The 18172-nt window shown below is 39.8% G+C and overlaps 1 protein-coding gene across 1 annotated transcript in view; it reads right to left on the minus strand.

Annotated features, from left to right (window-relative positions):
* Nucleotides 1-2238: 2238 nt before the first annotated feature.
* The window catches only part of LOC126260824 (RNA-binding protein 12), a 106099-nt gene continuing 90165 nt past the window's right edge, over nucleotides 2239-18172 (minus strand). The window contains exons 4-7 of the mRNA XM_049958211.1: nucleotides 11040-11939; nucleotides 8541-9317; nucleotides 5517-6687; nucleotides 2239-4040 (exon numbers count right to left, since the gene is read on the minus strand). Of these exons, the coding sequence (XP_049814168.1) occupies nucleotides 3336-4040; nucleotides 5517-6687; nucleotides 8541-9317; nucleotides 11040-11939 (3553 nt within the window). The 3' untranslated portion in view covers nucleotides 2239-3335. The remainder of the gene's footprint in view (nucleotides 4041-5516; nucleotides 6688-8540; nucleotides 9318-11039; nucleotides 11940-18172) is intronic.

An 18172-nucleotide genomic window follows, 5' to 3' on the forward strand; every position in this document is an offset into this window, starting at 1 on the left:
CAGATTTATTGATGACATTTTCATGATCTGGACTCACAGTGAAGAAGAACTCCAGAATTTCCTCTCCAACCTCAACTCCTTTGGTTCCATCAGATTCACCTGGTCCTACTCCAAATCCCATGCCACTTTCCTTGACGTTGACCTCCACCTGTCCAATGGCCAACTTCACACGTCCGTCCACATCAAACCCACCAACAAGCAACAGTACCTCCATTATGACAGCTGCCACCCATTCCACATCAAACGGTCCCTTCCCTACAGCCTAGGTCTTCGTGGCAAACGAATCTGCTCCAGTCCGGAATCCCTGAAACATTACACCAACAACCTGACAACAGCTTTCGCATCCCGCAACTACCCTCCCGGCCTGGTACAGAAGCAAATAACCAGAGCCACTTCCTCATCCCCTCAAACCCAGAATCCCCCACAGAAGAACCACAAAAGTGCCCCACTTGTGACAGGATACTTTCCGGGACTGGACCAGACTCTGAATGTGGCTCTCCAGCAGGGATACGACTTCCTCAAATCCTGCCCTGAAATGAGATCCATCCTTCATGAAATCCTCCCCACTCCGCCAAGAGTGTCTTTCCGCCGTCCACCTAACCTTCGTAACCTGTTAGTTCATCCCTATGAAATCCCCAAACCACCTTCCCTACCCTCTGGCTCCTATCCTTGTAACCGCCCCCGGTGCAAAACCTGTCCCATGCACCCTCCCACCACCACCTACTCCAGTCCTGTAACCCGGAAGGTGTACACGATCAAAGGCAGAGCCACGTGTGAAAGCACCCACGTGATTTACCAACTGACCTGCCTACACTGTGATGCATTCTATGTGGGAATGACCAGCAACAAACTGTCCATTCGCATGAATGGACACAGGCAGACAGTGTTTGTTGGTAATGAGGATCACCCTGTGGCTAAACATGCCTTGGTGCACAGCCAGCACATCTTGGCACAGTGTTACACCGTCCGGGTTATCTGGATACTTCCCACGAACACCAACCTATCCGAACTCCGGAGATGGGAACTTGCCCTTCAGTATATCCTCTCTTCTCGTTATCCGCCAGGCCTCAATCTCCGCTAATTTCTAGTTGCCGCCACTCATACCTCACCTGTCTCTCAACAACTTCTTTGCCTCTACTCTTCCACCTCGACTGACATCTCTGCCCAAACTCTTTGTCTTTAAATATGTCTGCTTGTGCCTGTATGTGTGGATGGATATGTGTGTGTGTGCGCGAGTGTATACCTGTCCTTTTTTCCCCCTAAGGTAAGTCTTTCCGCTCCCGGGATTGGAATGACTCCTTACCCTCTCCCTTAAAACCCACATCCTTTCGTCTTTCCCTCTCCTTCCCTCTTTCCTGATGAGGCAACAGTTTGTTGCGAAAGCTTGAATTTTGTGTGTATATTTGTGGTTGTTTGTGTGTCTATCGACCTGCCAGCGCTTTTGTTTGGTAAGTCTCATCATCTTTCTTTTTATATATATATATATATATATATATATATATATATATATATATATATATGAGTTTAACACTTTTTTAACAGCCCTTGGACAATATTTTCCATCTAATTTTGTAGAGCATTTGTATTTGTAGTTCAAGACCAACTAGGTCACCTTTTTTAGTCTAAGAAAAGATGTAAGTACTCAGTTACACAAGTGTAAAAGGGTAGTGTGCAGACAAGTAACAATTGGACAAAGAACCACATTTTATGTCAATGTTTCTCATGAATGTACTACCTGCAACTATCTAAGTACAGGTTTACCTTGGGAGATAACATTTTGTAGTTTTTCATGTGTTGTTACATTAAATGGTCAGTATGAGTTTAAAATGTAGATTGTGCACAGTTTGATGCACAACAGAGTGGGGCAATGCTCATGTAAGTCTAAAGACATGAATGACTTTCCTTTTATGATTTCACATGTTTCCACGACTAAATGTTTTCTGCCAGTTGAAAAACAATATTGGGTATTTACTTACACATAAAAATACAATTTATCATTTTTTGAAGATTTATTGGGTATTTTTACTTGAGATGTGCCACTGTAAACAAGTAACAACTCAGTTATTGCTGCACTCCCTAAATGTTATCAAACATTACAAAGAAAAGTAAATGAGGATATCTTTGCAAACAACTTATGTGGTATCCTTGGACCAAAAAGTGGCCAGTTAGGAAATTTTCTTTAGTTATTTACATGTTCATTATTTACATTCACTGTACATCCACATTTATCAATACTATCTCTCTCTCTCTCTCTCTCTCTCTCTCTCTCTCTCACACACACACACACACACACACACACAGACACAGACACACACACACACACACACACACACACAAACACACTAATATACATAGTTATATGTACAAACATTCTAAAATCTTATGTAACAAAAAATACAAATGATAAATGACAATATGTCAAACACACTTGGAATGATACTAGATCACAGTGTCACTAACACTTTTTATGCTGAAACTACTGTGAAACTAATAACTAGAACTTACTTATCAGTCTGATGCAGTGATTAATATACAAAAGTATGTGTATTTAAAATGTCATATTATTGGCCTCTGCCCCTCCCCTTTTCTTCTTCTTTACATTGACTTTTCTCTTAATGTCATACCTTAAACTAAATTTGTCTGTGCATGCCCATATACAAAAAATTGAAACTTTTAACATAATACATTGACTTGTCCAGATCGTTAAAAAGACAAATCATGATATGTGAAAAAATATTGTAAACTTTAAAGGCATTATAATCACAAGCAACCTGTTATTCATTTTAAACCAGGCCCACAGAAGATGGTTGAAATGAATTAGCCTCCAGCTTCAAAGCAGTCTGTAGTGATCAGTTTATGATATCCCAAGTGGCAAGTGAAAACAAATCACATCAAATTAATCAAGAGGAAAATGAATGGAAAACAGCTTTTTTACAAACACTATACTGTTATTTAATCAATATCAAAACCACATTTTGTTATGTTAGTGGTTTAATTGTTCCTTACTATACAAAACTTCGAAACTTTTATGTTCTTATACTTGGATTCACTTATTTCAAAACCCGTATAAATCCTATGGCACTGACAAAGAAAATAATATCCAATCAATGGGGAATGGACATTATATAGTGAATATTTTAGTATAGTGGGCTACTTGCACTCGTTCAGATCTGAATACAGTTTCATTAATCAAAAAATAAGAAAAAAATTCACATTACATTAGGCAGAACATGTCTTGATTCAGACTCCACAGACACTTGAAATTGTTTCTACTGTGTTTTTAGTTCCGCATTCTCAGCCAAGTCCACACAGCCCACTAGGTCACACTCACAACATCAGTAAAGCTTCATGAATATAGGCCGTCCTCGCATCTTGCAATAACGAAGTTCTCGCAGAGCTCGCTGTGCTTCAGCAGGTGAGGGAAGTGCTACACGAGCGTCACCTGTTACCATACCTCCCTCTGTATATCGTCTGATAACATTCTCCCTCGTTACTCCATAATCAGCAAAGAAATCAAGAATTTCATCAATATCTGCACGAAATGGAATGTTTTCGAGAGCAAGAACACAACCTGGCTTTCCAAATGCATCTACATGTTGTGGATGGTGAGGGTGGTGAGGATTGTGATGAGGGGGTCCAAGAGGGTGATGGGGATGGTGGGGATTGTGATGTGGGTGATGAGGGTTGTGGCGGGGCAACAGCTGTGGGCGATGCGGAGTTCCTGGTGCAGCACCTAAGAGGCCAGGTCTGGCAGCACGCACAGGTCCTCTTGAAGGTGGTCTTGAAGGAGGGACTTGCCAACCAAGTGCTTCTTGCAGTTCAAGTCGAGACACAGGTTGAACACGAACTTCGTTTGGGCCGAGCAAAGTTCCATCCTTACTAAGTGCACGTGCAACTTCGGGTGTAGTTGCAAATTCAAGGAATGCATCACCATTAGCTTTGCCATACTTGTCCAGCATTATGTGAATGCGAAGTGGCACAAGGCCCACATCTGAGAAGAAGTCCAAGATTTCCCGGTCTGTTGTAGTTGGTGGCAGGCCCTGGAAAACAGAAGAAGAAAATCAAGTATCTTCCATTCTGTGCCTAGTTATATGTACAAATTCATTTTGTTTATCTTATTTAGTTCCAAATTAAATGTCTTTAGTGATACCAGATTACTGGACTCCACATTCACTAAATGTTTCCTATACACTGTATTACTGCTGGTGCTAATTTCACACTAAGCTAGATTATGTTGTTATTGTTTCACAACAAAGAATAAATTAATATTTTTACTGTAGCTATGTGCAACTCTTTCAGTCAAACCAATGTTGTGAAAACATTTCAGAACTATAATTTTTATGAATATATCTACATCCTTTAAAGATATGAGAGGATTTTAAATGGAGAGTGAGGTTGTTATTGATGCACATATTCTATCAACAACAGTACCTAAACACTGTTTTCCGCGACAGTATTTGGCACAAAATTTAGTAGCTAAGCTTTGGCTCCTGATTACAGCCACCCATATATCAGGCAACAATATTTCAGAGATGTTTGAATAGGCCCTAAATCACATACAAACTTCAATAGGGTATATTAATATTATTAATGATAATGATAGTTACATTAATCCAAAGGGGCTGGGTTTTTTTTCTCTTTCTAAAAAGTGACTGGTGAAATTCATTCAGTCAATGGCAGTTAGGTAATACAGTGGCAACATTAGTAGCCATTTGTATGTATGCATCCACAGCCACTGTGAATTTCTTGAGAGAAATTGTTTTACTATGTGGCTGTTTTATAGTAAAAATAACCACTTTATATCATTATTTAGTACTCAGCTAAAGGTAACTCCTTGGACATTATCAAGGTACATAACAGTAAAATATTTTTGTGATGCATATAGCATGGCATATCCCCACACGTGTGTATGGAAAAGCAACATATTATGGCATCCCTAATGTGGGTTTCACACAATCATACTAGTTACTCACAAGTGAAATCCATATGTAAAATGGAATAATGCAAACCTTTTGTTACTGAGCCATCATACAAAACATTGAAACTCATAAGATGGCTCAGTGAAAAAATCCACATAAGTGTCACAATATTCCTTTTCACATGTGGATTTCACACCTGAAATGGTTGTACCTGTAACTACTAGGGCTATGTGAAACATTACTGGGACACCATCACATAATGCTTCCTTCACACAGATGTGTAAAGTATATTGTGCTATGTGCATTACAGAAATGTTTTACTGTGATGTAACTTGATAATTTACACATCAGATTTCATCTAGGGAATTCCAAATTGCTATAGTCTTCCTAGTTAAATCCTGGAAGTGCAAAGTTTCATAATTTAAAATGAAAATATTTGAAATACTACTAGTATTTGAGATTCAAATTAGATTTATTGTACTTCATGATCAACAGTTTGCCCAAACAAAGTAATACAGGCCTAACAACTGAACATTTTGATATGCCACACATACAGTGAGAGAGAGACTTTTAGCGTATTAAACAAACACCACATACCTGCAAGAGAGCACAATCTGTGTTCACTATGGGCAGTGGCTGTTGTGAAGGTGCTGGTGTGGGTGTAGGCCCTTGGTTCGTGGCAGTGGTAACTGATGCAGTAGTCGTTGCAGGGGAGATTGTTGCAGGAGACGAAGTAACAGTGGAACTGTTGGTGGTACTGCTTTGTGCTGTAGTCACTGGTGACGCACTTGGACTTTCAGATGATACAATTTGTGATGTAGGAGGCGCTGAAGATGAACTGTGGGTGGGGGGCGCAACACTGACTGGGGGAGGCTCTGTTGTCACAGTTTCTGCAATAGCTGTAGGAACCTCCTCCTCTACATCCATATCAGTCACCTTATCATCATCAAATCCATTCTGCTGTTTTCGAGCTTCCACTAACTCGTCCACAGGGCAAGGCCACACACTTACTTTCTTATGTCCTATAATGTGTTTATTTGACGAGTATAGAGCCTTTTTCGCATCCTCATGCTTGCTGAACTTAACATAAGCTTTAAAGTCCTTAGCACCAGTCAGTTCTCTTGGTGTAATTGACATAACCACTTCAACAACAGTGTATCCCTCAAAGAGCTTGAAGATGTCTTGCTCCTTAACATATGGTGGCAAGTCTGACACCCGAAGGCATACGAACTGTTCCAAGTCAGGGCGACCATCTGGATTATCAGCTGATCCACGTGCTTGTTTGGACTCTCGAGGTGGTCGATAAGAGTCTATGGCTTTTTCAAATATATCATCATCAAGATGCAGAACTTCCACAAGTGAGCCACGTAATGGCTTCCCATTGAAGGAAAGTGCTCGTTCCTTGTCTTCTCCCTTGGTGAATCTAACATAAGCCATACCAACACGATTTCCATGGTTGTCGTTGATGATTTTAATCGCATTTCCTGCAACATATAGGCCTGAGAAAAAACGCTTCACATCAACATAGCTCGCCTCTGGTGGCATGTGTCTAATCTCTACACAAAGCCCTGAATGAGACACTCTATTGTGCTCATAGTTTCCAGGTGAGTTAGGAAACCTGTCCCTTCCAAAACGATCTGTACCAAAACCAGGTGGACGGGAAAGAAGCTGACCACCATAGCTATTACTACCAGCTGTTGCTCCACGGTCGAATCCATCAAAGCGATCAGCACCACCTCGATGATACTCCTGTTCACGGTAATTTCCCCTGAGGAGAAAAAAAGGTCTCAATAAATTATAAAAGTCATTTTAATCTCTCAATGAATATTCAAGAAATTTATCACAAATGAAATGAGAGTTGTGATCTTACAGGGTAGGTGAATAAGTGAGTTATTTCACTACATTTCTTTAAGGCAGCTAACCAGATTCTCAAATAAAATAAATAAATAAAATATTGTGAGAAGGTAGCTTCCACTAAAACCTGTAAAGGAAGGTCTGTTTACACTACATATAATGTTAAGTGTGCATAAATAAAGAGTTTTGTCTGAACAATCTAATTATAGACAAATCCACAGTCTTCTTCATTCAACAGTCCTGAGTATTTACGTGAATGTACCTGACAATAAGAAAATAGTTTCTGCATACCACAACAGCCAGAACACAAACAAAATCTCTCCTCATGCACATAAGCTTGAATTATCCAGAAACAAAAGCATATTGTTAACATTATGTGGACTAAACTATAGCACAATAACACAAAAATGTGTGGGATCCTTTAAAGAGACCAATTAGTGTTCATGCAACAGTCCATTATGCAGAGTTTTATTATATGATGCATGCATTTTGTACACACTATTTGAATTATAAGGAATCTGGATGACGCAGCCAATGCAGTCAGATGACATTATGCATCAATGGATCACTGATAGGTTAGAGACTGGCCACAGTTAGCGTAAGATAGGCCAGAAGTTGAATTTCACTCGCAACATTATTTCACAGCACAGGAAAAGATTCTAGGAGTGAGGGAACATTCTATAACAGTAACAGCTAAGTCAAGTGGCAGGACCTAGTGGCAGGACCATTGTCACACTGTGATTTAATGTTGTTTATTGTCAAGAGTATTTGGAGGATGAAGAGGAAGCATTTAACTCAAACAGCAATGCATACTGCAATCTCATTGATGGTATGTTCGTATGTCACATTAGAAAATGATCACTTATGTGAAAAAGTGACAAACTTGTCTCTGTATATCCATCTTTTCAGAGATGATTGTGGGACTCAGCTCTTCAGTCCAGAATGTCAAATCAAACACCTTTCAGCCATCTAATTTCCAAGCTGTCATTTTATTGGGCTACCAGTTTCAACGATATATTATGCCATCATCAGACCAATGTGTAGGAAAACTCCAACCTCAGTTCTGACTAACAGTCAGCAGACGATGTTTGATGTATCAAGCAGAAATCTACAGACACCAGTCTTTGAACGCTGGCCCCCATTTTGACTGGAACTGTAGTAGGAATCTATACATTGGTCAGGGAGCCTGAAGATGGCATAATATATCATTGAAACTGGTAGTCCTATAAAATAACAGCTTGGAAATTAGATGGCTGAAAGATGTTTGATTTGACATTCTGACAAACTTGAAGTTTAAATGCTGTATTAACCTTAAGATCCTCTTAGTATCAAATTTCCAGAATTCTGAAGGGTGTAAACAAAGACATCAATTCCAACACTGCTGTGAGAAACATATAACAACCTTCAAATCAGTTAGTGCATTTTATACCAAATTTCCTAACTACCATATACAAAAACTGCTTACCATCTAATCTGGAGTTCAAAACTGAGTCACTAACAAAATGTTGTTATACATATTGAATGTATATTGTTCTCTCAAATGAGTACTTGGTGTTGTGTTTGCAATGTCAATGATACAGATGAGTATAGCATGCTAAGTAAGAAAGTAGAAAAAGAGTTAGTAGGATTGGTATGTCAATGTGCCTCACTGTTCCATCTTTGCATTCGGTGTCCCATGAAGTGAAGAAAATTTAGGAAGACTTATTTATTTGCATCCAGTTAACAAATATTTCATATCAGTATTAGTGTAAAAACACTTGCTCTCACCTTCTGTCACCCTGATAGGCCCCGGCTAATGTTCTCCGCTCTGGAGCATTAATAAGCCCACGATCTGTGCCTCTGCCACTGCCTGTCCCTGCCACAGGGCCCTGGTATGCAGGTCCTGGTCTTCGATAAGAACTGCCACCCCGGAAGGCTGCTCCACCTCGTCCAAGCACAGCTCCGCCACCACCAACATGGTCATAGTCATTCTGCAGGAAATCTTCTCCACTGGCAGCATCTGGCACATTAGTTCCCGGATAGGGACGCTGCTGCATGGTTTGGAAGCGAGAGTTTCCACTGACAGCTGTTGGTGATGGCATTGCCGCCTGGACTGTAGGAGCCCTGGCAGCTGCTTGCTGTTGTGGCTGTTGATGTTGTTGCTGCTGTTGCTGCTGCTGTTGTGCAGCCCATGCTTCACCACGTGCTCTGGCAGCTACCGCCGCAGCAGCAAGTTCAGCACGCAGATATGGATTATCAGTGAGGGCACCACTACTGTAGGGGCCCGCTGGTGCAGCCTGGGGACGACGTGCAACTACTGGCATAGTCTGCTGATGTTGTGGTACCTGAGGCTGTTGTGTCTGCAGGCGCCGTGAATCTATCTCTGCAACTATCTGCACACCAGATTGAGTTTCCCATGCTGGCGCCAGCTTGGCAGTTTCTGGAACTGCTGCAGAGGTGGCAACTGGTGTTGTTTCTTTAGTATATGATCCCATGATGACTACATCAGGTCCACCATTTTGCTCTTTATCTGAATCTCCATCACCACGTTTGTGAGACCTGCTGCTATAAAAATTAATTATTACTTGTCGGTTTGAGTTCACCACACACACACACACACACACACACACACACACACTCTCTCTCTCTCTCTCTCTCTCTCTCTCTCTCTCTCTGTGTACAAGTAACTACATGTCTGCAACATATTTTGCAAAGATAATGACACAAAAATAGACAAAACATGAAATATGTGCATGGCAGCTACAATAAAGGCAGTAATATCATCTTGGAACCAAATTATAACCATTTGGAAAAAAGAAGGTGGGAAATAATAAACAACTTTCAAAACAGACTGAATTTATTCACTATCCATGAAAATAAAATCATCTCCTGTATGAACTACAAAATAATACAGTTTAAACAATTAAGCAAATAGTTTAGCAGGAGGGGGTACTTTCAATGTAATGTTTAGATACTGCACATCCGATGGAAATCAATAAAGACTGTAGTTAAAAGCCAGTTACTGTGAAGAGGATAACCCCCTTGCAAATCTGAGAAGGGACACGAGTAATGAGTAATGAGAGGGTAAGATGCAGAGCTTGAGGTGGGCATTACGGGAAATATGGCTGATACTGCAGTATGAGGCATGGGTGGAAGAAAAGGGCAGGGGTGGGGAAGAAAGGTAAGTCAAGGTATCATGGTTGCCAGAAAATGCAAAACCACAACTCAGCTGAGAACATGTAAAACAAATAAACACTATTTTCAGTTGTTGATTTTATATCACAAATACCAAAATCAAGCAACCCTGTATAACAACATATAGGGCACTAATTGAAGTTACTAATGCAGCTATGCAGCTTTCAACAGTGATCAGTCATTAAAAGTGGTAAAAGAGCATCTAATGTTGTGCTCCACATGGCATTCAGACATTTCCAGCCATAACAAAATGAGTAATTCAGTAGGAATATTTTCTAAGATTTTTGTACCTAGAAGTGGAAATTACTGTCACAATGGCTGTTTGTATTTGTCATCTGGAGGTCTCATGGCCATGCTGATATGTTGACTGAATGAATTTATACACAAATAAAGTTCTCTTGAAGTTAAAAATGTTCCGAGTACTTGGTGAAACCCAGGCATGAAGACACCAGGAACATTTACAAGCATACTCAGTATACTATTGAGATTGTAGCGGAGGTTCTTTATAAGATTTTACAGGAAAATCCTCAAAGACTCGATGTTTAGAATTTTGTTAAAGGTTGCCTGACAAGTTTAATTCCAGCAGCTCAAAATTAACATTTGTCATTGCAGTTTCTGACAAAATATGCTCAGTCTAAGGACTAACAAATTGCGTTAAGACAGACCATCCTCCCAAACAGTTATTTATTGACAACACAGTGAGCCTAAGATATTTAAAAGTATTCAGCCTTAATATAAATGCAATGTCTAAACCACTGTTTACTTCAATTAGCCCCATCTGCATATTTAGTGACTGGACTTTATTATAAACGAAGTCTTCATTTCTTGCAGCACTATGGAACTTGGAATAAAATTACCCCATAAGCATATATAAGCTTGCATGTTAAGTGGAAAATGAACATTTGACAGTTGCTGCACCTTTCTTTCATATAGGCATAGGAAATAGGACCATGACAGACAAAGGAAAATATGGGCAGTAACATGTAATAAATTGGCTAATATAGAGAGCAATAAAAAACGAGGAGGAGAACAAGAAGGGGAAGCATTCACAATAACTGGGTAGTAAAGAGGTGAAATAGAAATACAACTTACCTCCTGTCACGAGAGCGAGAGCGGGAACGAGAACGTGATCTATCACGACGATCACGACGACTGCGCCGTTCTCTGGAGCGAGATCGCTCCCTGCGTCCACGCCCTGCACGTTCACGGTCTCGATCACGATGGCGGTCCCTTTCACGATCGCGGTCACGATCCTTGCGCCTATCACCTTCACGGGACCTAGAACGGTCTTTACGAGATCGTTCACGATCACGGCCACTGCCAGTGCTGGCAGTATCAGCATCTGGTTGTGGTGTGCGGCCCATAGTCTTGGGGTCAAGCCCCACAGTATCGAGGAGAGGTCCGGACATTACTTGCTGTGAATGTGACAAAGGCACTGTAGTTGATGTTGGCACTGACGTATGCTGCTGATGATGCTGATGCTGCTGCTGCTGCTGTTGCTGATGCTGCTGTTGCTGCTGCGGTGGCTGTTGTTGATTTGGAGGTGGCTGCTGCTGTGGTGGTGGCTGGTGCAGTGGTGGCTGCTGTGGAGGTGGTTGCATCCCAGAAAGTGTATGGTGCGGTGGTGGAGCTATACCTAAGGCGGCTGCCACTGATGTGGGTGGTGGTACAGTCCCAGCAGCTAGTGGCCCCATACCACCTCCCCCAAGCCCCAGAGTTGCAGCTCCTGACAGTGCTCCTCCTGAGATGCTCATGCCCATATTGACTCCAGCACCTGGAGCTGCTCCTGGGAGGGAGCCCATAAGTGTACTGAGAGCCTGAGACAGAGGGGGTGCAGGCATCTGCATAAAGCTGTGTAACGACATCGACTGCTGGCGAGCGTGCTCAATGACCTTCTGCATTTCAGCACGGGAGCTGAGCAGCAGTTTGATTTTCACCTCCTTGATCTTGCCTCCATCAGAAAGCATTGCCTGCCGTGCATCCTCGTCTGTGCTGTAAGAAAAATTTTCTTTCTCAGTACCAGTGACTGTAATAACTTCAATAATTACGTATTGTCACAAAAAAATCAAACTGTTCACAGTGAGCCAAAATCTGTGATAAATTGATTAATTTGTTGTTTTAATAATAGTTAATACTTTTACAACAAAGGAAAAAAATATTGCATATAGCTTCAAGAGGTCTTGATAGTAATCAAAACTGTGTTCTCCACTATGAATTTTGATATTATTAATTACTATGGTGCATTTGGATACAAGAAGACATTTTATGGTTAAAAATTTTGTTAGCTTTCTAAAAGTTAGTTAACTTTCAAAACAAATCAATACACTAAAGACCCGCTGATCAATGAGAGTATGTGATAGTCACTGACGTAGCCTCATTTCCATCCCGAAGTGCTTAAGGATAAAAAAATACAAATGGAATTTACTTTTTAAGAACAGCACTATTCAGTAACATTAACATTATGAACACTTGCTACTATATTCCAACAAGACAATGCTTAATGAGTTCCTGGTTGTAACATCAGTGCAATCTTCTCAACAGAGCAAACAATGCTTAAGGGGTAAAAAATGTCTTATGGCTCTTGATAATGTCTTCATGAAACGTCAGTTTTGTGTTAGTAATACAACTGTATGCATCAATTTAATAATGTTTCTAAAGTTTCCTCAAATGTATCACTATTGTAATAAAAATAAAGAGTTTATACGATGGGCTTCACAGCATGACACAATTTTCTATATGCCTTTCTAAACTTTTCACCAATTTTCTTTTCTAGATTAAAAAAAATAATACTCAGAAACATGGCCATACACTGTCAGGGTCACTATAGCTCCAGAATATACTGACACTGTGTTTAATTTTGAGAAAGTCTGCCTCCATTCAGAGTAAGGATTCCAGGTTAGTTTATTTATCAAGCAAACCTAAAATACATTCACACATTTGTTCAATATGCACACATTGTAGTGTCACTTTGGGTACCTTTCTGGATGCAGTTAATGAAATAGAACAATATTTTATTATAGATGACTGCATCATCTGCAAAAAGTGTGAGGTTACTATTAACATTGTATGTCAGGCCATTAACAGACAATGTGAACAGTAAGGGTCCTAAACACTTCCCTGTGGTCTGCCTGATGTTAATTATACATATATCAATGACCCTACATTCAAGAAAACATGTTGGGTTCTAACTACCAAGATAGCCTCAATCTATTCACAATTTTTTTTTATTTTATTAATTGGCTCTGAGATTTATACCAGAAGAATCTGGGTTACCAATGACTGCCTTAACACCACCATTTAAACAAAAATTTCAAATTCCCACTTTATGCAATAAAAATTGACTGATGAGCAGAGGGCAATACTGAAAGGAACCAACAGACTTCATTACCCCCACGTAACCAGAATCCAGCATTCCTGCAAATCATTACTACAGGGAACAAAATGTGACCTATTAGTTTGATTCATAGCAGGATATGAAACCATCACAATCACAGTCCGATGTTGTCTGCACCATATTGCAATGAAGATCCACAGAAGTGCAACATAAATTCTTTGCTTGGTTCAAGACCTCTATGATTCTCTCTGCATGGTTGATTAATGGTGAGCTTTTAGTTTCCAACAGCTACACGAATGTTTCAAAACTGTATTGTGCCCAATGAATATTAGTCTGAATGGTAATAATTGCATTTTGTTTGTATTTTCTGTTCAGTCTGTTTCATGATGCCATTCACTGGAATTTTTAACACATGCTGAAACTTTCCACTATGATTTTCTGCACTGAGGCAGTAAATTCATTTTGACTCTTTATAATTCTGTAGCCATATTTGTTAAGTGCACTGATGGCGGGTGATGTCACCAGAAACAATGAACGTGAAACATGGTTGCAACTTTACCCATTTTCTTGTTTCTTAAGTATTCTTTGGGTAAACATGAAACAAGAACACCAAGCTGCACATACGTACACAACCAACCATTCTTCCCACAACCCTTCCACATAAGGTAGAGAGAAAGTACACTCTGCTTTATATTTTCCCATAATTCACACAGTACACATGTACATATCACCATTTGTGACATAAGATGCTAGCTCTGGCTGGGCAGCATGTAACCCGAGAATGGCCAAAACATTTAAAAAACTTGTGATTGTTAAAACAAAAACCCTTGGCCTGGGGCACAACTGACCTCCCTGATAATGGGTTGCATATAGCGTGCCCAAACAAATGTATCTTCACCATATGTTCACTTTTGTCAATTGTGCAGTCTTCTTTAGTCTTAAGCAGGCCAAGACTTGCACTTAAACCTTGTTGACATGTGTCGTTATTTGAATGCTTATCTTTGAAAACAAAAATATTTTTGGAAATCTGGGATCATGTCCAGTATTCATATCGTTAAATGTGAAATATTATCAAAGTAGGCCTTTGTGTATTTAATGGTTCTTTGTTGCCATCCTCATAAAGCCACAAAGTGCAATTTGCTGTCAATCTGAGGTGCTTTCCTTCCATCACAATGTGATCCATGTATTCAAGACAGTCACAAAGCCAAAATATGCCTTGGGAGCCAGTTACCTAAGTTACACCACTGCTAGTACTTCTCAGAAGTATACAAGTGATGTTAAAAAAATAATCTGCAAGAACAAAGCAACACATCAACACATAGTTAAACAATATTTGCATGATCATATTTATCCAGACACTTATTCACTCATAGCCCTATGCAAAGGCACTTAATCTACTACTCATAGTACGAAACACTGACACACTGTGAATAAAGATATGTCTTACACTCTGTTCCGCATCCTACCATTAACACCAAATCTAGTAGTGTTGAACAACATTCAATATCGTGGTAGGGAAGTATGTATGTCATGTATAACCAAATAATATTGGTAGACCACATTCAGACTAAATTTATTCTACAAATTACATAGCTGACATTTCTGAATCTGATGACCCGTTAAAACTGTTGTTGTTGTTGTTGTTGTTGTTGTTGTTGTTGTTGTTGTTATCTCCAGTCTGGAGACTGGTTCGAGGCAGCTCTCCATGCTACTCTATCCTGTGCAAGCCTCATCATCTCCGAATAACTACTGCAGCTTACATCCTTCTGAATCTGCTTAGTGTATTCATCTCTTGGTCTCCCTCTATGATTTTTACCCTCCACACTCCCCTCTAGTAAACTGGTAACCCCTTTACATCTCACGACGTCTCCTACCAACTGACCCCTTCTTCTAGGCAAGTTGTGCCACAAATTCCTCCTCTCCCCAATTCTATTCAATATCTCCTCACTAGTTAGGTGATCTACCCATCTAATCTTCAGCATTCTTCTGTAGCACCACATTTCAAAAACTTCTACTCTCTTCTTGTCTGTACTGTTTATCATCCGTGTTTCATTTCCATTCATGGCTACATTCCATACAAATACTTTCAGAAAAAACTTCGTAACATTTAAATCTGTACTCGAAGTTAACAAATTTCTCTTCATGAGAAATACTTTCCTTGCCATAGTCAGTCTACATTTTATATCCTCTCTACGTTGACCATCATCAGTTATTTTGCTCCCCAAATAGCAAAACTCATTTACTACTTTAAGTGTCTCATTTCCTAATCCAATCCCCCAGCATTACCTGATTTAAATCAATTACATTCCATTATCCTCATTTTGCTTTTGTTGATGTTTATCGTATATCCTCCTTTCAAGACACTGTCCATTCCGTTCAGTTGCTCTTCCAAGTCATTTGCTGTCTCTGACAGAACTACAATATCGTCAGCAAACCTCAGTTTTTATTTCTTCTCCTTGGATTTTAATTCCTACTCCAAATTTTTCTTTTGTTTTCTTTACTGCTTTCTCAATATACAGATAGAATAACATTGGGGATACACTACAACCCTGTCTCACTCTCTTCCCAACCTCTGCTTCCCTTTCATGCCACTCAACTCTTTGTAACTGCCATTTTGTTTCTGAACAAATTCTAAATAGCCTTTTGCTCCCTGTATTTTATACCTGCTACCTTCAGAATTTAAAACAGAGTATTCTTATCAATGCTGTCAAAAGCTTTCTCTAAGCCTACAAATGCTAGAAACATAGGTTTGCCTTTCCTTAACATATCTTCTAAGATAAGTCATAGGGTCAGTATTGCCTCGCTTGTCCCAACATTTCTATGGAATCGAAACTGATCTTCCCCAAGGTTGGCTTCTACCTGTTTTCCATTTCGTTTGTAAAGAATTCGTGTTAGTATTTTGCAACCACGACTTATTAACTGATAGTTCGATAATTTTCAAACCTGTCAACACTGCTTTCTTTGTGGATTGGAATTATTATATTCTTGTTGAAGTCTGAAGGTATTTTGCCTGTCTCATACATATTGCTTACCAGATGGAAGAGTTTTGTAATGGCTGGCTCTCCCAAGGATATCAGTAGTTCTAATGGAATGTCTACTCAGGATCTTGTTTCGACTTGGGTCTTTCAGTGCTCTGTCAAATTCTTCACGCAGTATCATATCTCCCATTTCATCTCGATCTATATCCTCTTCCATTTCCATAATATTGCCCTCAAATACATTGTCCTTGTATAGACCCTCTATGTACTCCGTCCACCTTTCTGCTATCCCTTCTTTGCTTAGGATTCATTTTCCAACTGAGCTCTTGATATTCATACAGAGTCTCTTTAAATTTTTCTGTAGCCAGTATCTATCTTACCCCTAGCGATATATGCTTTTACATCCTAACATCTGTCCTCTAGCCATCCCTGCTTAGCCATTTTGCACTTCCTGTCGATCACATTTTTGAGATGTTTGTATTCCTGTTTGCCTGCTACATTTTTATATTTTCTCCTTTCATCAACACTACACAATGCAATAAACCAAGCTGAGACAATAGTCAAGGCATTTTTCCTCAAAATTTAATTGTGCTCTAAAATTGCCCGTTTAATGTGAGTGACCTACTTTCCTGCCTATGTGTGCAGTTAAGATCAAAATTACAACAGCAATGAAACTCCACTGAAGATATATATGTGGTAGATAGATGGATTGATGGTTCCATTCTGTGTAAGTTTTTGACAACTGTGCAGAGGTCCAACATCATTTACACTGTTGTGCAGTAGAAATGTACATTTAAAATGCAGTTGCCAAACATGCTGAAGCAATGATCAATGCACTGCGATGCCACTCTCTGGACACACAGCTACTGCTCTCAGTGTTTACTATGGCTTTTAGTTGTGGTTTAGCTTTCATCTGGATAAGTCTGAGTAGGCTATTTTGCCACACAAAGCAACATCGACGTACTTACTCTGCTGGCTAACGTTCAGTGCCTTGCAGAGGGAACTTTATGACATTACTGAATATTCCCTTTCCAGTTCCACTCACTAATGACACAAGAGCGTAATGAATGTCTTTATGCCTCTGTACAATCCCTGACTGCCCTGTTTTTACCTTATGCAAGAAAGATATTTGAGACAGTAGAACTGGTCTTCAGTGTGTTGCGCAAACACTGGTTCTGTAAATGTCTTCAAGAGTGTTTCAAGAAAAAACATATGCTTTCTACAAAGATCCACAGCATTCTTGCACTGAACAGACCAGTTGGTAACACATATCTGAGATGCTTTGATGTCTTCCTTTAATTCAATCTTTTGGTGATTCCAGAAGCTCAAGCAGTACTCAAGAAAAACCCTGGAAAATGTATACAGAACACTAGTGTAGTTCCACAGTAGTGTGGTCTCACACTAGTATTCTGTTTCCATTTTCCAAAGCTCTTCCAGCAAACCCTAGTCAGACATTTACCTTCCCTACAAATGGTCTTATGTGCTCATAACATTTTTTGTTGTTTCACAACATTCTCTCTTTTCTAGCATTTACCCCCTCGTAAAGGGTCCATTGTTTATCATGGTTTAGCAAATTTATTTTAACTTTGGGCCCAGATGCTCTTCCTCTTACCACAGTTGTCAGTTATGCTGAGAGAAGGAAGTTGCGCACATCATCTCTCTGTGAACTGTGTAAACTGTTTTCCACAAGTTATTGAATTTTAAATGTCTGCAAACCACATTTTCTGAGTCACGTATCAGGGACCAGCCCAATATTTACCTCCGCGAGTGTGGAAATCCCCATTGAAAACACATTCAAACTGCTGGTGTACCAGACCACACATCGTTAATCCACCTCGTGAAATCAATCGGGGTCTGGCTCACCTTCCTGTCACAAAAGCTAGCGACTTGTGTAACAAACTGTACATGTAGGT

Source organism: Schistocerca nitens, chromosome 5, assembly GCF_023898315.1.
Source record: "Schistocerca nitens isolate TAMUIC-IGC-003100 chromosome 5, iqSchNite1.1, whole genome shotgun sequence".
Classification (NCBI taxonomy): domain Eukaryota; kingdom Metazoa; phylum Arthropoda; class Insecta; order Orthoptera; family Acrididae; genus Schistocerca; species Schistocerca nitens.